At 35.1% G+C, this 16,428-nt stretch overlaps 1 protein-coding gene across 1 annotated transcript in view; it reads right to left on the reverse strand.

Annotated features, from left to right (window-relative positions):
* NOSTRIN (nitric oxide synthase trafficking) overlaps window positions 1-15,737 on the reverse strand; it is an 85,713-nt gene extending 69,976 nt beyond the window's left edge. Inside the window, exons 1-2 of the mRNA XM_051986223.1 lie at window positions 15,566-15,737; window positions 1,572-1,657 (exon numbers count right to left, since the gene is read on the reverse strand). Of these exons, the coding sequence (XP_051842183.1) occupies window positions 1,572-1,657; window positions 15,566-15,592 (113 nt within the window). The 5' untranslated portion in view covers window positions 15,593-15,737. The remainder of the gene's footprint in view (window positions 1-1,571; window positions 1,658-15,565) is intronic.
* Between the last annotated feature and the right edge of the window lie 691 nt (window positions 15,738-16,428).

The following is a 16,428-nucleotide window of genomic DNA, read 5'->3' on the forward strand; positions in this document are numbered from 1 at the left end:
GACTCTTGCAGGTAGGCTATTCAGATCATGAAACCAGGTAAGAGGAAAGTAGAAGAAAACCCAACAAGATATGGTTGTGCAGAAGGGAGAATGCAGGAGGAAAATACAAGCCGAGTCAAGAAGTAATCCTCCAGGTGCCTTCTTTCACTCATACTTTACTCAGTAAGTCACAACTGGGACAGCTCATATATTGATAATGGTCTGGAGAAGATGAAACTTTTCTTCACAATTGTCCCATGAAGTACATGGACAATGGCATTCAGGGCCTCCAATTTGTACATCGTTTCATGGAACTCTATCTGACATATCAGGCAATTAGATGATTGAGGCCCTATAAATTGAGGTCAGGTCTCATCCTAGTACTTGGCCAACTCACAGACACAATCTGAGCTTCAAGGTAGAAATTATTATCTGCATACTGGGTTGATTGTATGTTAAAACCCCTCAGTGTGTGACTGATAAAACCATTTTCACTTGTTATTGTTCAATTGTTTCCATTATGACCCCATTTTGTGACCCCATTTGGGGTTTTCTTGATAAGGATTCTGGAATGGTTGGCCATTTGCTTCTCCAGCTCATTTTACAGATGAGGAACTGAGGCGAACAGATAAAGTGACTTGCCCAGGATCATATAGCTAGCAAGTGTCTGAGGCCAAATTTGAACTCAGGGAGATGAGCCTTCCTGATTCCAGGACCTGTACACTATCCACTATGCAACCTAGTTCTCACAAAAGCATTTTCTGTATGAGGTTTACTCTCTTCCCCCATCCAATTTACCCCCTGTAAAATCCTTTCATTTTGCTATTTGGAGAGAAATAAAACTTTTTGAGGAATAGGGGAGAGGAAAAGGGAAAGGAGGAAGAAAAAATCAAAGTGGGTTGCTTACCCTCCTTGGTATAAAGGACCCTTGGTTACAGACTTTTTAAATTCAGAAATAAATTGTAATAAATTTAAAAATATTTTCAGAAAAAAATCTAGAAGTAAGCTCAATGCCTATCTGTAAGGTTAATATGCAGTTCTGCTTAGCATGGAGAAAGGACTAGAAGACCCCTTAAAATCCCTTTCAAATCTCTTTGTTGATCATTTTAATCCTCACCAATAAACATTGATTAAACATCTACTTTGCACTGGGCACTATGCTACTGGTCTGGAATTGCAAAACCAAAAAAACAAAACAAAACAAAACAAAACAAAAACAACAACTCAAAAACTAAGCTGTCACTCCTTTCACAGAGTTTGCATTCTAATTAGATCATACTTGAGCTGAGTTGGAGCCAATTTCTTCTTTCTATAACCTTTTTAGGACACCCAGGAAAGTTTACAAACAAGCATACCAAGTATTAAGAGGAAAAACCATGGACACCACTGGCTTTTCCAGATCTGCTTTGTCATTTTAGTGCAGCCCAAGTGATAGTCCATAAGATGGAAAATAATCACTATTCCAACTAAGCTCTCAAGCAGAAAAACACAGAACAACATGTTCTAAAAAGTAGGACATCTGGAAATCTCCAATCATGTCTCTTATTGCAACTAAAAAGACAGCATCCCCACTGCCAACATCTGTACTGTACCTTTGCTGAAGGATTGATGTGAGCTGTTTGCAGAAATTCTCTCCATTTTGAGAAGCTTCCTTAAGGTCCTTGTACACTTTATTATACTGAAACAAAACAGGCAGAGAAAATTGAGTACTGTTAGACAAAGGTTCACTGTTCTTTTAAATCATTATAATTGATATATATGTCCTTTGGATTAAATCCTAAAAGACCAATTAAGACTATTTTGCTTGACTCATAAAGATTCCACAGGACTTTTCAGTCAATCCTGGTATACCTATGCTAATCCTTTACATGGATCAGACTTCATGAAAAAACAGCAACATTTGTTTATATGGGTTATAGATATTTCTGACACCCAGCAGTACCTGTTCTTTCCACCTGATTGCAAAGTACATATATAGAAGGAGAAATCAAGGTTGTTCTTGGGAAGAGGCTGTAAATATACAACTTGTTTATTTTTTTTAAAACCACTAAAACTCTGGACAAGTATTTTTGCTGTTCAACAAATTCTAAGCCAATAATATAAATTTATCTTTGCTTAGAAATATTCTTATCGTCATCCTAGAAAATGCAAGTAAGTTATAACTTAACTCCTTAAATTAGATATTTTCAAATAAAGATTGTGTTTCTTTCTCCTTCACCTCTAGTGATATGAATGACTTTTTATTATAAATTGAGCATCCCTCTTAAACCAGTTATTTAAAATGTATCCATTCAGCATAGAGACATAAAAATACCAAATAGAAAGCTTTTGGGCTTTGGTTTTAGATATAATTTTCTCAGAAATGACTACCATATTTTAAACACAAAATGGAAAGTTTAAATGATGCTGTCTAATGTGTGCCCTTCTGAGATGTCGTTGACATTCAATAATGTAGGAGAATTTCACCTTCATTCTCACATGCTCCATTGAAGAGGTATGAAAAGTTTAGATAAAACACAGGGCTATATTTTATTCAGTATAAATACTCCACTGGATTGGGTTCTGTATAGCTTTAGAGTTTGGAGAAGAACTCTTTCATCATAAATTGTAACAATACGGACTGGACCTAAGATTTCATTATAAGGAAGTGAGGAGGTGCGGAGGTGAGGAGACTCCTCTGCCAATGCCGGTAGATACCTTCTCTGCAGTAGATGTACTTAGAAAGTAGCCTAGGACCATGAGAAGTTATTTTCCCAGTGTGATACACTCAGTATGTGTGAGAAGTGGGACTTGAATCCAGATTTTTCTAATTACAGGGCCAGCTCTCTATTTCTATCCATTTTTCAAATTCTTTTATTATCTACAAGGCTCTCAGTCATTCTTCAGTGACATAAAATATTATTTATTCATATCATTTGGCAAGCCCTCAGAAATAGAATTATTGATATGGAAAGAATCTCCAGAAATGATCTGATCCAGTTTCCTGTTTTCAGAGAAGCAGCGATGAACTGGTAAATTATAGAAAAAAGGCCCATAGGCAGATACATATTTTAAAGCATCTGCATTCTACTTGTCTCTGTCTTTATAGATTTGGGGTATGGACTGGGACTTAAGAGAGATTTAACAAAAAAAAAAAAGATAACCTTTGCAATGCTGACAAGGATAATATGGATGCCAATGTTGATAAATGGCATGTGTTAGTAGCTGTGAAACAAATCTAAAATTCACCTTCAGGAAAAAGAATCGTGCCATTTGGGCTTTTGATAGAAACAACTTACTAATACATGAGTAGTTTTATTATATTACCAACACCTCTTCTTGCTTCCCATTTCCCTAAGTGCAACAGAATTGACAACAGTTTGTCAATGACCCACTTGGTTCTCATCAATGATTTTGTCACCTATGAGGGATCTTATCAATTCAAGAATTTCTTCCAGTGATGAAGAACATAACCCAAGGGAGAGAATTCTGTGAGGATGGTCGAGTAGGTCAGAAAACTTTCAGTTCTCCAAATTTCCTCCACAAAAAAAGACAGAACATGGCTTCAGAGGGAACATAGAATAGAAGTAACCAAAAGTCAAGGTAAAGCAATTATCCATCTAAGACTTGAGAACTTGAGAAGATCCCAGGATAAGGATCTGAAAAATGAAGTGAAAATACCTACTCTTGGAATCAAGAAAAGACAAGCTCTGGGGACAAATAGGATGAGAACCAGTCTCAACCTTAGAAATTTTCCTTTCTGGACAGTGTGGAGGTTTAGCAGCTGAATAGAAGAAGACTGGAGGACCTTTTAGTGTCCAGGGATGTCAAGCACAATTGTGCAGACCAGAGGCATTCTGGGGTATGAATACAGGAGATAGCACACACCTGGTTAGTGCAGGAGCAGAAGGGCACTACTCCTGCTGACACTGAGCCGAGTCCCAGGCTTTATTTCTAGGGAAGAGAGGGAAGCTATAATTTGCACCCAACAGAGGGACTACAAGGAGCAAGATCATTTGTAGAATAGCATGGCTGGGGGCCCTAGAGAGTAGAATCCAAGGCTGAAAATAATAGTAAGAAAGACCGAAGATGTGGAGCATCATTCCCCAAACATGGGTTAGAACTTGATTATAGTAATAGTTGCAAAAAATAAAATCAAACAAAATCAAACAAATAAAAATAGTAAACAAAAGAGAAAGAATCCAACCATAGATAACTACTGTAGGGATAGAGAAGGTCTGGGGTTATATTTAGAGGAAGATAATAAAGCTTTAAAAAGCTACTATTCTTTTTAAAATGAGAAATGTCAAATGGTTCCAAGCACAAAGAGAATTCTTGGAAGTATTTAAAAAAGAATTTTAAAAAATCAAATAAGAATAAAAAAAAATCAAACTAAGCTTGTTAAGAAGTAGAACTGAAGGAAAAGATTTATCAGGGATAGAAAATAAGAGGTATACACAAACACAGTAACAATGATAAGGAGTAGAATTTATCAGAAAAAAAGGAGAGGTAGTTATCATTGATCTCAAAGTCAAACTTAAAGATTCATTCAAGAAAAAATCTACATTACATATCAGAGATATATTGTTTTAGGTGCATGTTTGTGTGTTTGTATGTAGGTGTGTGTATGTGTGTACATAGATACATGTATGTGCGTGTATGTGGGGGGGGTGTATATACACAAACACATAAATAAATTCGTACTTAACTGTAGCCTGCTTAGGGGAGATGGGGGGAATAAAAGGGAAAAAAGAATAAAGGAAAAAGTACGCAGCAAGGAACAAAAGAAAACCTACGAGGAAGCAAAGAAAAGATGGACAGTTGGAGGGGAAGGAAGAGAAGGGAGTGAGGACAGATTAAAAAAAAGAAAAAAAAAGATGAACAATCATGAATATAATGTCTTCTGTTATTATATGTGCTTTCTTGAAATGGAATTTTATTATACATATTTAGAATCTTCTGTTTTCTGCTGGGAACATGACAATATTTTTTTTCTTTCCTTTTTCAAGCTTTTTCTATTTTGTTGTTTTTTTCTTATTTTGTATTTCAGTTATAAATAAATGTTAAAAAAAATAAAGATTCAAATATATCAAATAAGAGAGATTTGAGGAAAAAATTTGAAAAAAAGAAGAGCAATTCATGAAAATTATGAAAAGAAAGTCAACCAATGTAATAGAGAATGAAAAACTCAAGGAAAAAAATAATTCCTTGAAAACTAAGCTAATGACATTCTAGGACACCAAAGAATAGTAAAATGTAAAAAGAATGAAAAAATTAAAAGAGAATGTGAAATATCTCATAAGAAAACAACTGAGGAGAAAGAATATAAGAATAGTTGGACTACCTGAAAATTAAGTTAAAAATTAATCTTTATACAATATTATAAGAAGTTATTAAAGAAAATTTCCCTGCAATTCTAAAATAAGACAAAGCAGAAATAGAAAAAAAAAATCCACCAGTCATCACCTGAAAGAGGTTCTGGGATCAAAACTTATAGGAATATCATAAACTAAGTTTCAAAACTTCCAGGTTAAGGACCAAATATTGGAAGCAATAACAACAACAAAAACTATTTATATATCATAGATCTCCAATAAGGATTATACAAGACCCAGCAGCTATTACATTGAGGACCATAGGTCTTAGAATATTATACTTCATAGAGTAAAAAAACTGAAATTACAACAAAGGGTAACTTACTCAGAAAAATTAAATATAATCATGAAAGAAAAATATGGACTTTTAACATACTGAAAGACTTGAGGCATTTATGACAAAAACAGCAAAACTTAAGGGAAAATCTGACATTGTTATAAGAATCAAATGAGATCACTATAAAGCACTTAGAACAGTGCGTAGAGCATAGTAAGCACCATATAAATATTAGTTATCCTTATTAATAATAATAACTGTCACTGATTTGGCATTATAAACTTTTCAAACATTATTTCATTTGATCCTACTACAGGTCAAATAAGTATCATAGAAACTATTATTCCCATTTTACAGATACAATTTTTAGGTATAAGTGAGATTGAATGATTCACAACTAATAAATTCAGAGGCATTATTCAAACTAGAGTCTCTTCTAACTCCAAATCTAACCCTTCCTCCACTCATCTTTAGCTTAACTTTTAAAAAATGTTTATTTAGCACCTACTACAGACCAGGCCTGATAATGCTTTACAAATATTTTCTCAGTTGATCCTCACAATTCTGTAAGATAAGTGCTATTATTATCTCTTTTACAGTTCAGGAAATTGAGACTAACAATTTAAGTGAATTGCCTAATGTCAGAGGAAAGATTTTAATTCAGGCCTTCTCAAGGTCTAGAGTTTTATCCATACTGTACCATCTGAACTAACTTTTTTAGATAGACTCTTAATTTTTGAAGATCTGAGATGTACCCTAATGTAAAAAGATTGATTCTTGATTATTTCCAACTTATCCTGTAGGTTATTTCCATATAGTTGTAAGCATATAGTCTCTCTCACCCATTACACTATGAGTTCTCTGAGAACAGCAATTGTCCTTTGCCTTTCTTTGTATGTACACTGTAGATGCTTAATAGGTGTTGACTGACTGACCTCAGTAACATTTCTCTGATTTTTGTGTATTTAATTTAGTTAAGCTCAAAGATTAACTTTTTGGGGAAAAAAAGCTTTAGGAAATAACAGAGATGAGAGTATGAGAGCAAATCAGAGAATCCACCCAAAATGCATTCACTCATAAATTACTTAATTGATATGACCAAAGTTTGTATATACATTATATAATATTCTGGTAGAGTCACCACTTCCTAATTGGAAGGGATATTAGAATTCATCAAGACACATTTCATTTTGCAAATGAGGTAACTGAGGCTTGGATGAGTTACTTCACTTGTCTTAGTGCAATGAAGTGATATAATAATTGGTTAACCACAAATGAAATTATGAATTAGAGAATTATTCACTGCTGCCAGTCTCCTCTATTGGCATTTTTTGAACTTATTCTCATCTTTAGCTTTTTAATATCTCTCATTTCCTACAGCCAATAAGTTGCCAAATTTTGCCCACTCCCATCACTAACCATTCTAGTTCAAGCCCTGTTCACTTCCCACTAAAACTTTTGTAATGTCTTCCTAATTTGATCTTCTTGCTTCCATACTTTTCTCTGAAGTCCATCTTCCATGCAGCTGCCAAAATAATTCTTAAGACATAGGTCTAGATATTGTATGAGGATGTATTCTGATGGAAGTGGATTTCTATGACAAAGAGACCTAACTGAGTTTCAATGGATAAATGATGGACAGAAAGAGCTACACCCAAAGAAGGAACACTGGGAAACGAATGTGAACTATTTGCATTTTTGATTTTCTTCCCGAGTTATTTTTACTTTCTGAATCCAATTCTCCCTGTGCAACAGGAGAACTGTTTGGTTCTGCAAATATGTATTATATCTAGGATATACTGCAACATATTTAACATATATAGGACTGCTTGCCATCTTGGGGGGGGTGGAGGGAGGGAGGGGAAAAAACAAAACATAAGCAAGTGCAAGGGATAATGTTGTAAAAAATTACCCTTGCATGGATTCTGTCAATACAAAGTTATTATTAAATAAAATAAAATTAAAAAAAAAAAGACATAGGTCTAAAATTCTATTTTCTGCCTCAATAGTCATCGATAGTTTCCTATAATCTAAAGGCTAAGACATAAATTCCTTGGCTTGCTTATTAGTCCTTCATATTCTGGATCTGGTCTGCTGGGCTTTCTGGATTTGTCTTTTTTTTTTAAATTTTTATTTAATAATTACTTAATAATTACTTTATGTTGACACTGGATTTGTCTTAAATCATGTCTCTTGATGTATTATCTACATTCAAATCGATCTAATTGCTATAGTCTCAACTTTTGTACAGGCTGTCCACCCTCACCAGCACCGCAAAATGCTTTCCCTGTTTATCTCCACTTTTTAGAATCCTATTTCCTTAAATCTCATCCCATTAGATGCCATACTCCTTTCTCAGCTCATATTAACTTCAATTTACCTGTCTGTTTATTTGTTTTTAGAGAAAATAAATTCCTTGAAGGGAGGGACTTTCTATTAGTATTTTTTTCTCCTCAGTGACAAGTATAGAGCCAGGCACTCCCAATTTCAAGTATAGCCAGATGTGCAGGAAATCCTTAATCAATGTTTATTATTCAATTAATTCTTTCCCTCAGAAATTTAAATCAAAGAATTGCCTCTCCAAGGGAGAATATTCTTTTTAAAGTGTTATATCTGATTGTGGAAAGAAAAATCTTGATCCATTATTAGGGAGATTTCAAGGCTCAGAGAGTAGGTTGAGAAGTATCTTGGGAGCAGGCCCTGGGACCTTGGAAATCACCATGAAGGCCATAGATATTACCATTGTTTCAGGACCTGGCAAGGAATCTGCAATTGTGGAAAAGCCCCGCTGCCAAGCTGTCTGTCTGCCACAGGCAACCATGCTAAAAAAAAGGCCCAGCTGGCTTGCTACCAAGCTGGGGCTGGACTTGGCCCCAGCCAGAAGATAAACATAATATATTATTAACTACCTCACAGGAAAACCTATTGTAATCATGGATTTAGAGCTGAATCATAACCTTCAAGGTCCTGTTCAGTATAAGCAAATGTAGACACTAAAAACTGTAAATGAAGACTAAAGCTGACATACAAAAGACTGGACATTCAATTAGCTACTGCTTAAATCTTCCTAGATTAGCCTTAACGGTGAATCCATTTCTGATGAGCTGGATTAAGGATGGCAGGTTAAGGCACTTCCAGAATTCCCAACTGTTCTGATTCCAGCCATAAGAAAAAGACATTGTGACAAATATTGAAGGTCAGAAGTATTATCTTTGATATTAGAAAGTGATAAGGCAGCATGGTCTTGGGAAAGGAACATTGGATTTGAAGCCAATCTGTCTTGTATGATTGTGTTCAGATTATTTCATCACTTAGTCTTTTCATATGTCAAAGATGGAAAATTGTATTTTCATCATTGACTTCACAAAGCCCATTGTGAGCATCAATGGGTAAGAAGGTAGATAATGAGTAGGAAGTATTTTGCTAATCACAAAGAGCTATGTCAATGGAAAAAATTATAAATATTAATTATTAATGTTGTTATTGATATGTTTTGTCTCAACATTTAAAAAGCAAAGTAACAACAAAATCTCCCTCAATTTAGAAGAAAAACTAGTGCTGAAATCTCAAGGCCAAATGAAAATCATTACAGATTAATACAATTAATATGGACCCATCTTGAAACACCATTTAAAGAACTGATCCTACAGTCAATTGAGCCCCAAATGGTAAAGATAATTGGGTGTGACACACATTATTTGGATGAAACTTGGTAACAAATGTATTTGTGCTCACAGTATATCAAAGAAATCAGAAAACTCTCACAGCCTTCACATGTATTCCAAATGGTACATGTATGCCATGATTTCTTCCTGATCTAAGCCTTACAACCTACAACAGGGTCAAGAACACAGTTTTGGTTACCCTTAGGTCACAGCCTGAATTGAGATGAGCCCAGTTATTCTGGCAAAGATTCAGCCATCACAGAGAGGGCTTTCAATTCCTCTTCCATTCCCCATTATCTCACCTCTGATTTATCCAAAGAAGATGCTAATTGAGGGCCCTAGAAGGAGCCTTAGTAATGGGGGGCAGGTATAATATATATGGTATAATAAAATGTATTTAGATTTGGATTCATAGAATCTAGATTTGAATCAAGCTTCTGCCACTTTAGATACATCATTTAAAATCTCTGGGCCTTAGAATCCACATCTGTAAAGTGAGAGGATTAGAAAAGATACCTTCTCATTTGGAACTGATCATTTCCAACACTAAATCTACAATCCTCTGGTTTCTCCATAATTTATCATAATTCCTTGGATGTCTTGGAGATTGTAGGTCAGAAATCAGCTGTAATAATAGACCTCAAATGTCCTGGGTTTCTAGATTCAGGCAGTGAGCTTCAGCTTGGTATTGTGTTTATAGGGGGAATGGGAAACCATTTTCCTCTTGCTTATTTTTTGTGATAATGCCTCAGTAGAAAGGTCTGATTATGAGAGCAAATGTGAAATAATATAAGACATCAAAGAAAAGAAATTTCTTAATTTTTTTTTTAATTCACAAGGCTTATGAGCCACAGTTAAACATACCCAAAAGCCTTTCTGTTTCTAAATCTTTTACTTACTGCAAGACAGAGACCCCAAAAACCCACTTCTATCCTAGCAATATCAGGTTCCAGTGATTGTGATTTAAGCATCTTCTAATCAATTAAAGGGAGTGATGAAAAGGGAAAAAGGTGTACCTTATCTGAAAAAGACATCTTCCAAAGACCATTGCTGATTTCTTTCTCTCCTTCTACTGCATCCTAAAACATCTGAATCCTTCCCTTCTTGATCCATGCTCTTAAGAATGATAATTTTGCTTTAGACCTTGAATCTCCTCATGTGTAAGTAACATGACAGGATAATGCATTTTATCTTAGAGATCTGTCTCATTCCTTAATGAAATCTCATCAAAGCTTCATGACTGCAACAAAGAACTGGTACAAAAAAAAAATAGAAAAGAGAAATGAAGAGAGAAGGGGAGGGGAGGATAAGAGGAAAAAAGAGAGCAAAGGCAAGGAAAGAGAGTCCTTGTCATTCCAGAGTTATTTGAATATATAATCTATATGTTCTTAAACTCATCCAGGAAGAACAAGTATTGTTGGCAGCCAGAAACACCCAACATCCAGGATAAAATATTTCTGATTATTGAGAAATATGTCCCATCTAAAGGATCAGAACATATGCTACCAGAGATAGATGAAATATTCTATGATTCTTATCATTTAGATAGAAAGGACCCTTTGCATGGAAATGAAGAGAGAAAGGGGAGAGAGGAAGAAAGGAGGAGAGAGGTGGGGAAAAACTATCTTGGGTAAAACCACTTTGGCCCCTGATCCAAACTATATTTTACTATTCTTTCTTATGAATCAGGATCTTTATCTATCAGGCCTGTCACTATTTCATAGGATAAGATTAGATTGATTTGACTGAATTTATGCTTTTTAAAGATATTAGTTATTGGCAAATTCTCAGCACAGATAGCTAGAGGCTCCGCAATAAATTCAGCTGATCACATTAGCTCCCCAGATGACCTATGAGTAGATATACACAGTTAATCACTCAGCAGGTATTTATTAAGATCTTATTGTGTACCCCACGTTGTGCCAAACACTGAAGATAAGACAAAAAAAAACCAATTCCTGCCCTATAGGTATGAAATAAGTTGGCTCACAGTTCAGTTTCTTTTGGAGATAGTTGAACAACTTGGTACCTAGGTTATTATAGGGACTCTCCAGAATGGAACAATAGAGTCACAGAGAAGTTTGATAGGGTTTCATGGTTGCATTTTGCAAGTAGGTGCAACTTTAGGTGTTTTAACATGATCATTTAATTTTTCCTCATATTTTAAGTTTCTAAATGGAGTTGTTTACTTTTATATTGTCATTGTTTCCTTGCAAGGGGTCATTTAATTATAGCCAAAGCTTATACAAGAAAACAAACAGTATAATTCAATCAGTATTAAACAATTTTTAAAAAGCTGACACAATAAACTTTGGTGACAATTTTCTCACCCAAGCAATATAACACAATGAATTATCTCCATTTTATAGAGGAAGAGACTGAGGCTCACCGATGGTGAATATTATTTCTCTTTTACATAGATATACTTTAAATCTAAGAGAAATGGATTGAATTTGTTCATCATATAGTAAAGATTTCTATACCTATTTCTTGGACCTAAGGTTAGAGCTCCTTCCTTTCCACCATACTGCCCATCTTTTTTTTTTCTCCATTTATGCAGGGATGTGCTAATAATGTTGAACAATAAATTCTTTCTCCTCCCTAAAAAAATGTATGCATGGCAGACTTTTAATTACATCTAAATTATTAGCATTTCATCTATCCCTTTCTTACCTTTCAACAAATAGCAAAACTACAAATCAAGGCCTGATTTATAGTGTTTGTTGATATTTGAGTTGTAAATGCTTACACTGAAAATTTAACAATCAGCTCTCAATAGTCTTTCCACCTACATCTGGCATACTTTTGCATCTAACTATCAGGCTGCCAGGATGCCAACCTAGACCTTTGGCTGTCTCTTATGCCTTCAGGTACTTTCTCTACCTGGAATGATAATCTTCCAATAATTCAAGGGTCCTTAAACTACGCCCCACGGGTCAGAGGCAGCAGCTAAAGACGATTATCCCCCTCACCCAGGGCTATGAAGTTTCTTTATTTAAAGGCCCACAAAACAAAGTTTTTTTTTTGTTTTTTTTTTTTTTTACTATAGTGCGGCCCTCCAACAGTCTGAGGGACAGTGAACTGTCCCCCTATTTAAAAAGTTTGAGGACCCCTGTAATATAGAACCTTTTGATACCTGGCTGCCCCCAACTTCTTCCCAGGGGAGTTAATCCAATCAGTTTTGGAATTCTGCCCTGGGCAGAGCTGTCCTAATTGGTGGATGGATGAAAACTCATCTGACCTACCATACTTAGGTAGCCTAGTTCAAACCTCACTTCCCATCTAGCCATCCCAAGCATCTTGCCATCTGCTCTGATGCTCAAGAATATCATGTTCTCTCCTCCCCCACTTCTATCTCTTGCTTTTGCTCTGGGACAATAATCAAATCAACACAACCACAATTATAAAAAGAGCCTGACAATCTATAAACTCCTTTTTTAAAACCTGAGATTGTCTAGACCAAAATTTCCATGGCCAACACTATCCTACTACATATCTTTTATACTCTATTAGAATATAAGTTCCTTGAAAGAAGGGTCTCTCTTACTTTTTTATTTATATCCCTAGCATCTAGCATCAAAACCTGCCTCAGAGCAATCCACCAGGGTTGTACTTGGTTGCTCTAGGACTGCACAAAATAGTTTCTACAGTGTTTTAATGATAGATGTCTTGAAGGAGCAAGATCAGAGTGTCCTTACACAGGACACTCAACCAAAGGGTTTACGCCAGCACTGAGGTTTAGTGTTAAGACACTTTACTAGGGCAGATGGAGAGGAAGAGTTTGAGATTTACCAGTCTTTTGTTAAATAGGAATAATAATGTTTTCACTACCTATTTCACAAAGCTACAAAGCATTTATTAATATGAAAGCAAGCTATCAATTATTCTGGGGGAAGTAGTAATGTTTTGAGGAAGTTTTTTTTTTCCTTCCTAATTCTTGTCTTTCCTGGATTACTTTTGTTTTGGGAAAAACAATTTTTTATTGAACTCTGTAGGATCTTAACCTCTCTTCTATCTACTCTTGAATTTTTTTCCATCTTCTCTCTGTCTTCCTTATGATTCCTGTGCCTTGTACATATAGGCAATTTTCAATCATCAGTAAACATTAATTAAGTGCCCTGCTCTCTGTTAGGCACTGTGCTAAGTGCTGGGATAAATAAAGAGGTAAAAGCCAACCTCTGTCCTCAAGGAACTCATTATTTAATGGAATAAATATTTGTTTAATTTTAATGTGCCCTAAACTGAAAGACTGTAAACATATCAGTGGGAATATGTTTTTGTTTTTGTTTTTTTACTTGAAGAAGCTAAATATAAATATGAAGAGAATATAAATTTGAAGGGGAGGTAGGGTTAAAATAAGAAACACTAAATATGATTATTATGATTTCTGAAATATATTGTATAATGTTATAATTATAATGATAGAACTCCAACATAGAATCACTTGGGTTAAGTGGTACTAATACCCACAAAACATATAGACAATAAGAGACATTTTCATACTTTTTTGACCCATTTTTACCCTGTGTCAAACAAGTTAATGATGGCAGTTTCTGAGTGATAATGATTCTAGATCAATATTCAAGCTGGTAGACAACTGAAATCCTCATTTATAGTCCCTATAAGGAAACCAACTCAAGCCTGGCATTGATAAGACCCTGGGAATTTCACTTCCTCATCTGGCACTGATTAGGAATGTCCCCTTCTGGAACTAATTACCTACTGTCAACCAAGTCCATAATTAGGGTATAATATCCTAATCTGTTTTGATAATAGCTGATATTTATATAGGATTTTACAGTTACAAAAAGGTTAACATAAATAATAGCATTTAATGCCTGACAATTTATTATACCTGTTTCACAAACAAAGAAACAAATTTAGAGAGGATAAATGGCTTACCAAAATCTCATGGCTCCAACATCATTTTTATCTCCATGCTTCTTATGGGGTAAATGAAAAGAGAGCCCTATATTGGAAGTAAGACTTGGATTTTAGCTATTAGCTATCTAAGTGACATTGGGTGAGGCAATCAGCTTTTCTGGGCTTTCAGTTTTCTCATCTGTAAAATGAGGATCCCTTCCAGCTCTAAGCCTCTGATCCTTTTATCTTAAATTTCTTTTTATGATTCCATTGTCAAATAATTTTTTATAACTGCTTTATTTATATGTACTAAGTTCTGGTGATTATTTGGTGGATCCCTTGTCATTTTGTTTAATTGGGTCTGTGCTTCTTGCACTGGTTGGATAATCAAAACTTGATTATATAATAATTCATGATATCTTATCTCTTTTCCATCTTGCTTTATTGTCTCTCCTCTGTCCCCATTCCTCTTATCACATGTTTCAAATAATAGGTTTTTATTTCATATCATTAAAAAGATGAAAAAGAAGAGAATTTCCACTCTGTCTTTTGGGGCCACCTGTTTTCAGGTTTTCTGCACAATCTAAATCTCTCTCTCAGCCCCTGGCTGTTCAGAGAGTTAAAGAACATTTGATCTTTTTTCTAGGTGCTTCTCAATTCTTGTGTTAGATTCCTACTGCTTCTGCTAAGACTCTCAAAATTTCTTTGTATTTCTAACCATAATTCTATTTCCAGTGCTCTTCCCAGGTTTGAAATGAATGCCTTGATACTAGTCAGAATACTGGAAGGAGTATTCTTTCTCTGACTTAGATCCTTTCTCTCTCTATCAACTATCCAGTTTATAACCTTGATTTCAGCTGCCAAAAAAGGCGGGGAGGAGCTTGTTATAAGAAATTGCTTAAAGGAACAGGATTTACAACTAAACATTAGAAATGAGTCTAAGAAAATGACTCAAATCTTAACTTTAGTGTTAAAAATCATCCCAAATTGCTTTTTTTTTTTTTTTTTATTCATGCAGAGCTTTCTGAACCTATTATATCTTCTGTAACTTCTATCTGGGTCTTGGGATCCTTCACAAAGTGTCCTCTGGACAGAATACATTCAGCCTATTGCTGAATACGAAATCAGACTGGCAACAAAAAAGCACTTACAAACATGCTGGACTAAGAAGCAAGAAACAAATTGACTTTTTCCCTTGCTGTTGTAAATTGAACAAAAACAAAGCACAGGCTTTTGCACAGCTGCCTTCATCTCATCACCCGTGGTCTTTGGCAGTCCCAAGTTGTATAAGCCAGTAGTTAAAATCCATCAGTAGATAAATCCCAACTCTCCTCCTTCCCCTCCCAAAATGCACACACACACACACACACACACACACACACATACACACACTCATAGTGCAAACACATGCACACAAAGTTACTCACTGAGCAGTTTGTCAAAGGATTCTTCATGTTGGAGTGGATTTTTGCTTCTGTCCTTTTACCTTTGCTCCCAGCATTCTCAAAGCTGTTATCAAGGCTGGGTGTTTCCTGGACTTCCTGGATTCAAAAGGGCCTGTCTTACACAGAGGCACACATCATGCTTGCCAAAGACAACAGAGAGGAAGCTTAAGCTCTGGACTTTCATCCCATTTATTTCCTGAATAAAATAATCAAAATATCATCCGGTGTGGCAATAGTTAGCTCCAGGACTAGGAAGCTGTTATGGTTTTCTGTCAAGCAACAATTTCTATAAATACTTAAAAGACTAGGTTAAAATTCAAAGGTTACAGGAGAACATTGTATACGGTAACTGCAACAGTGTAAGGATGATCAACTGTGAAAGACTCAGCTACTCTGATCAAGACAATGACCCAGGATAATTTCAAAGGACTTGTGATGAAAAATGCTTATTCACCTTTAGAAAAAGAATTGATAAACTCTGAATTCATACTTTGTTTTTATTTTTTTGTTTTCTTTTCTTTTCAATGGTGCTAATAAGTGATATGTTTTACCTAATATCACATGTATAATCAATATCAAACTGCTTGCTTTCTCGAGGGTAGAGAGGCAGGAGGAGACAATTTGGAATTCAAAAAGTTTAAAAATAATTGTTAAAATTGTTTTACTTGCAATCGGGAAATATTTAATGAGATAAAAATACTTTTTGAAAAATCAAACTGAATTATGTGATGGGATTTGGTGGTGGGGATGAGTGATCCATAGGGCCAGATAATATTTACTTTGATTGAGTCTGTTGTCCAAGGTGTCCAGGAGAGTCAAGCATGATGAGGTCCCTTTTAGGAAAA

This window comes from Antechinus flavipes, chromosome 3, assembly GCF_016432865.1.
Source record: "Antechinus flavipes isolate AdamAnt ecotype Samford, QLD, Australia chromosome 3, AdamAnt_v2, whole genome shotgun sequence".
Lineage (NCBI taxonomy): Eukaryota > Metazoa > Chordata > Mammalia > Dasyuromorphia > Dasyuridae > Antechinus > Antechinus flavipes.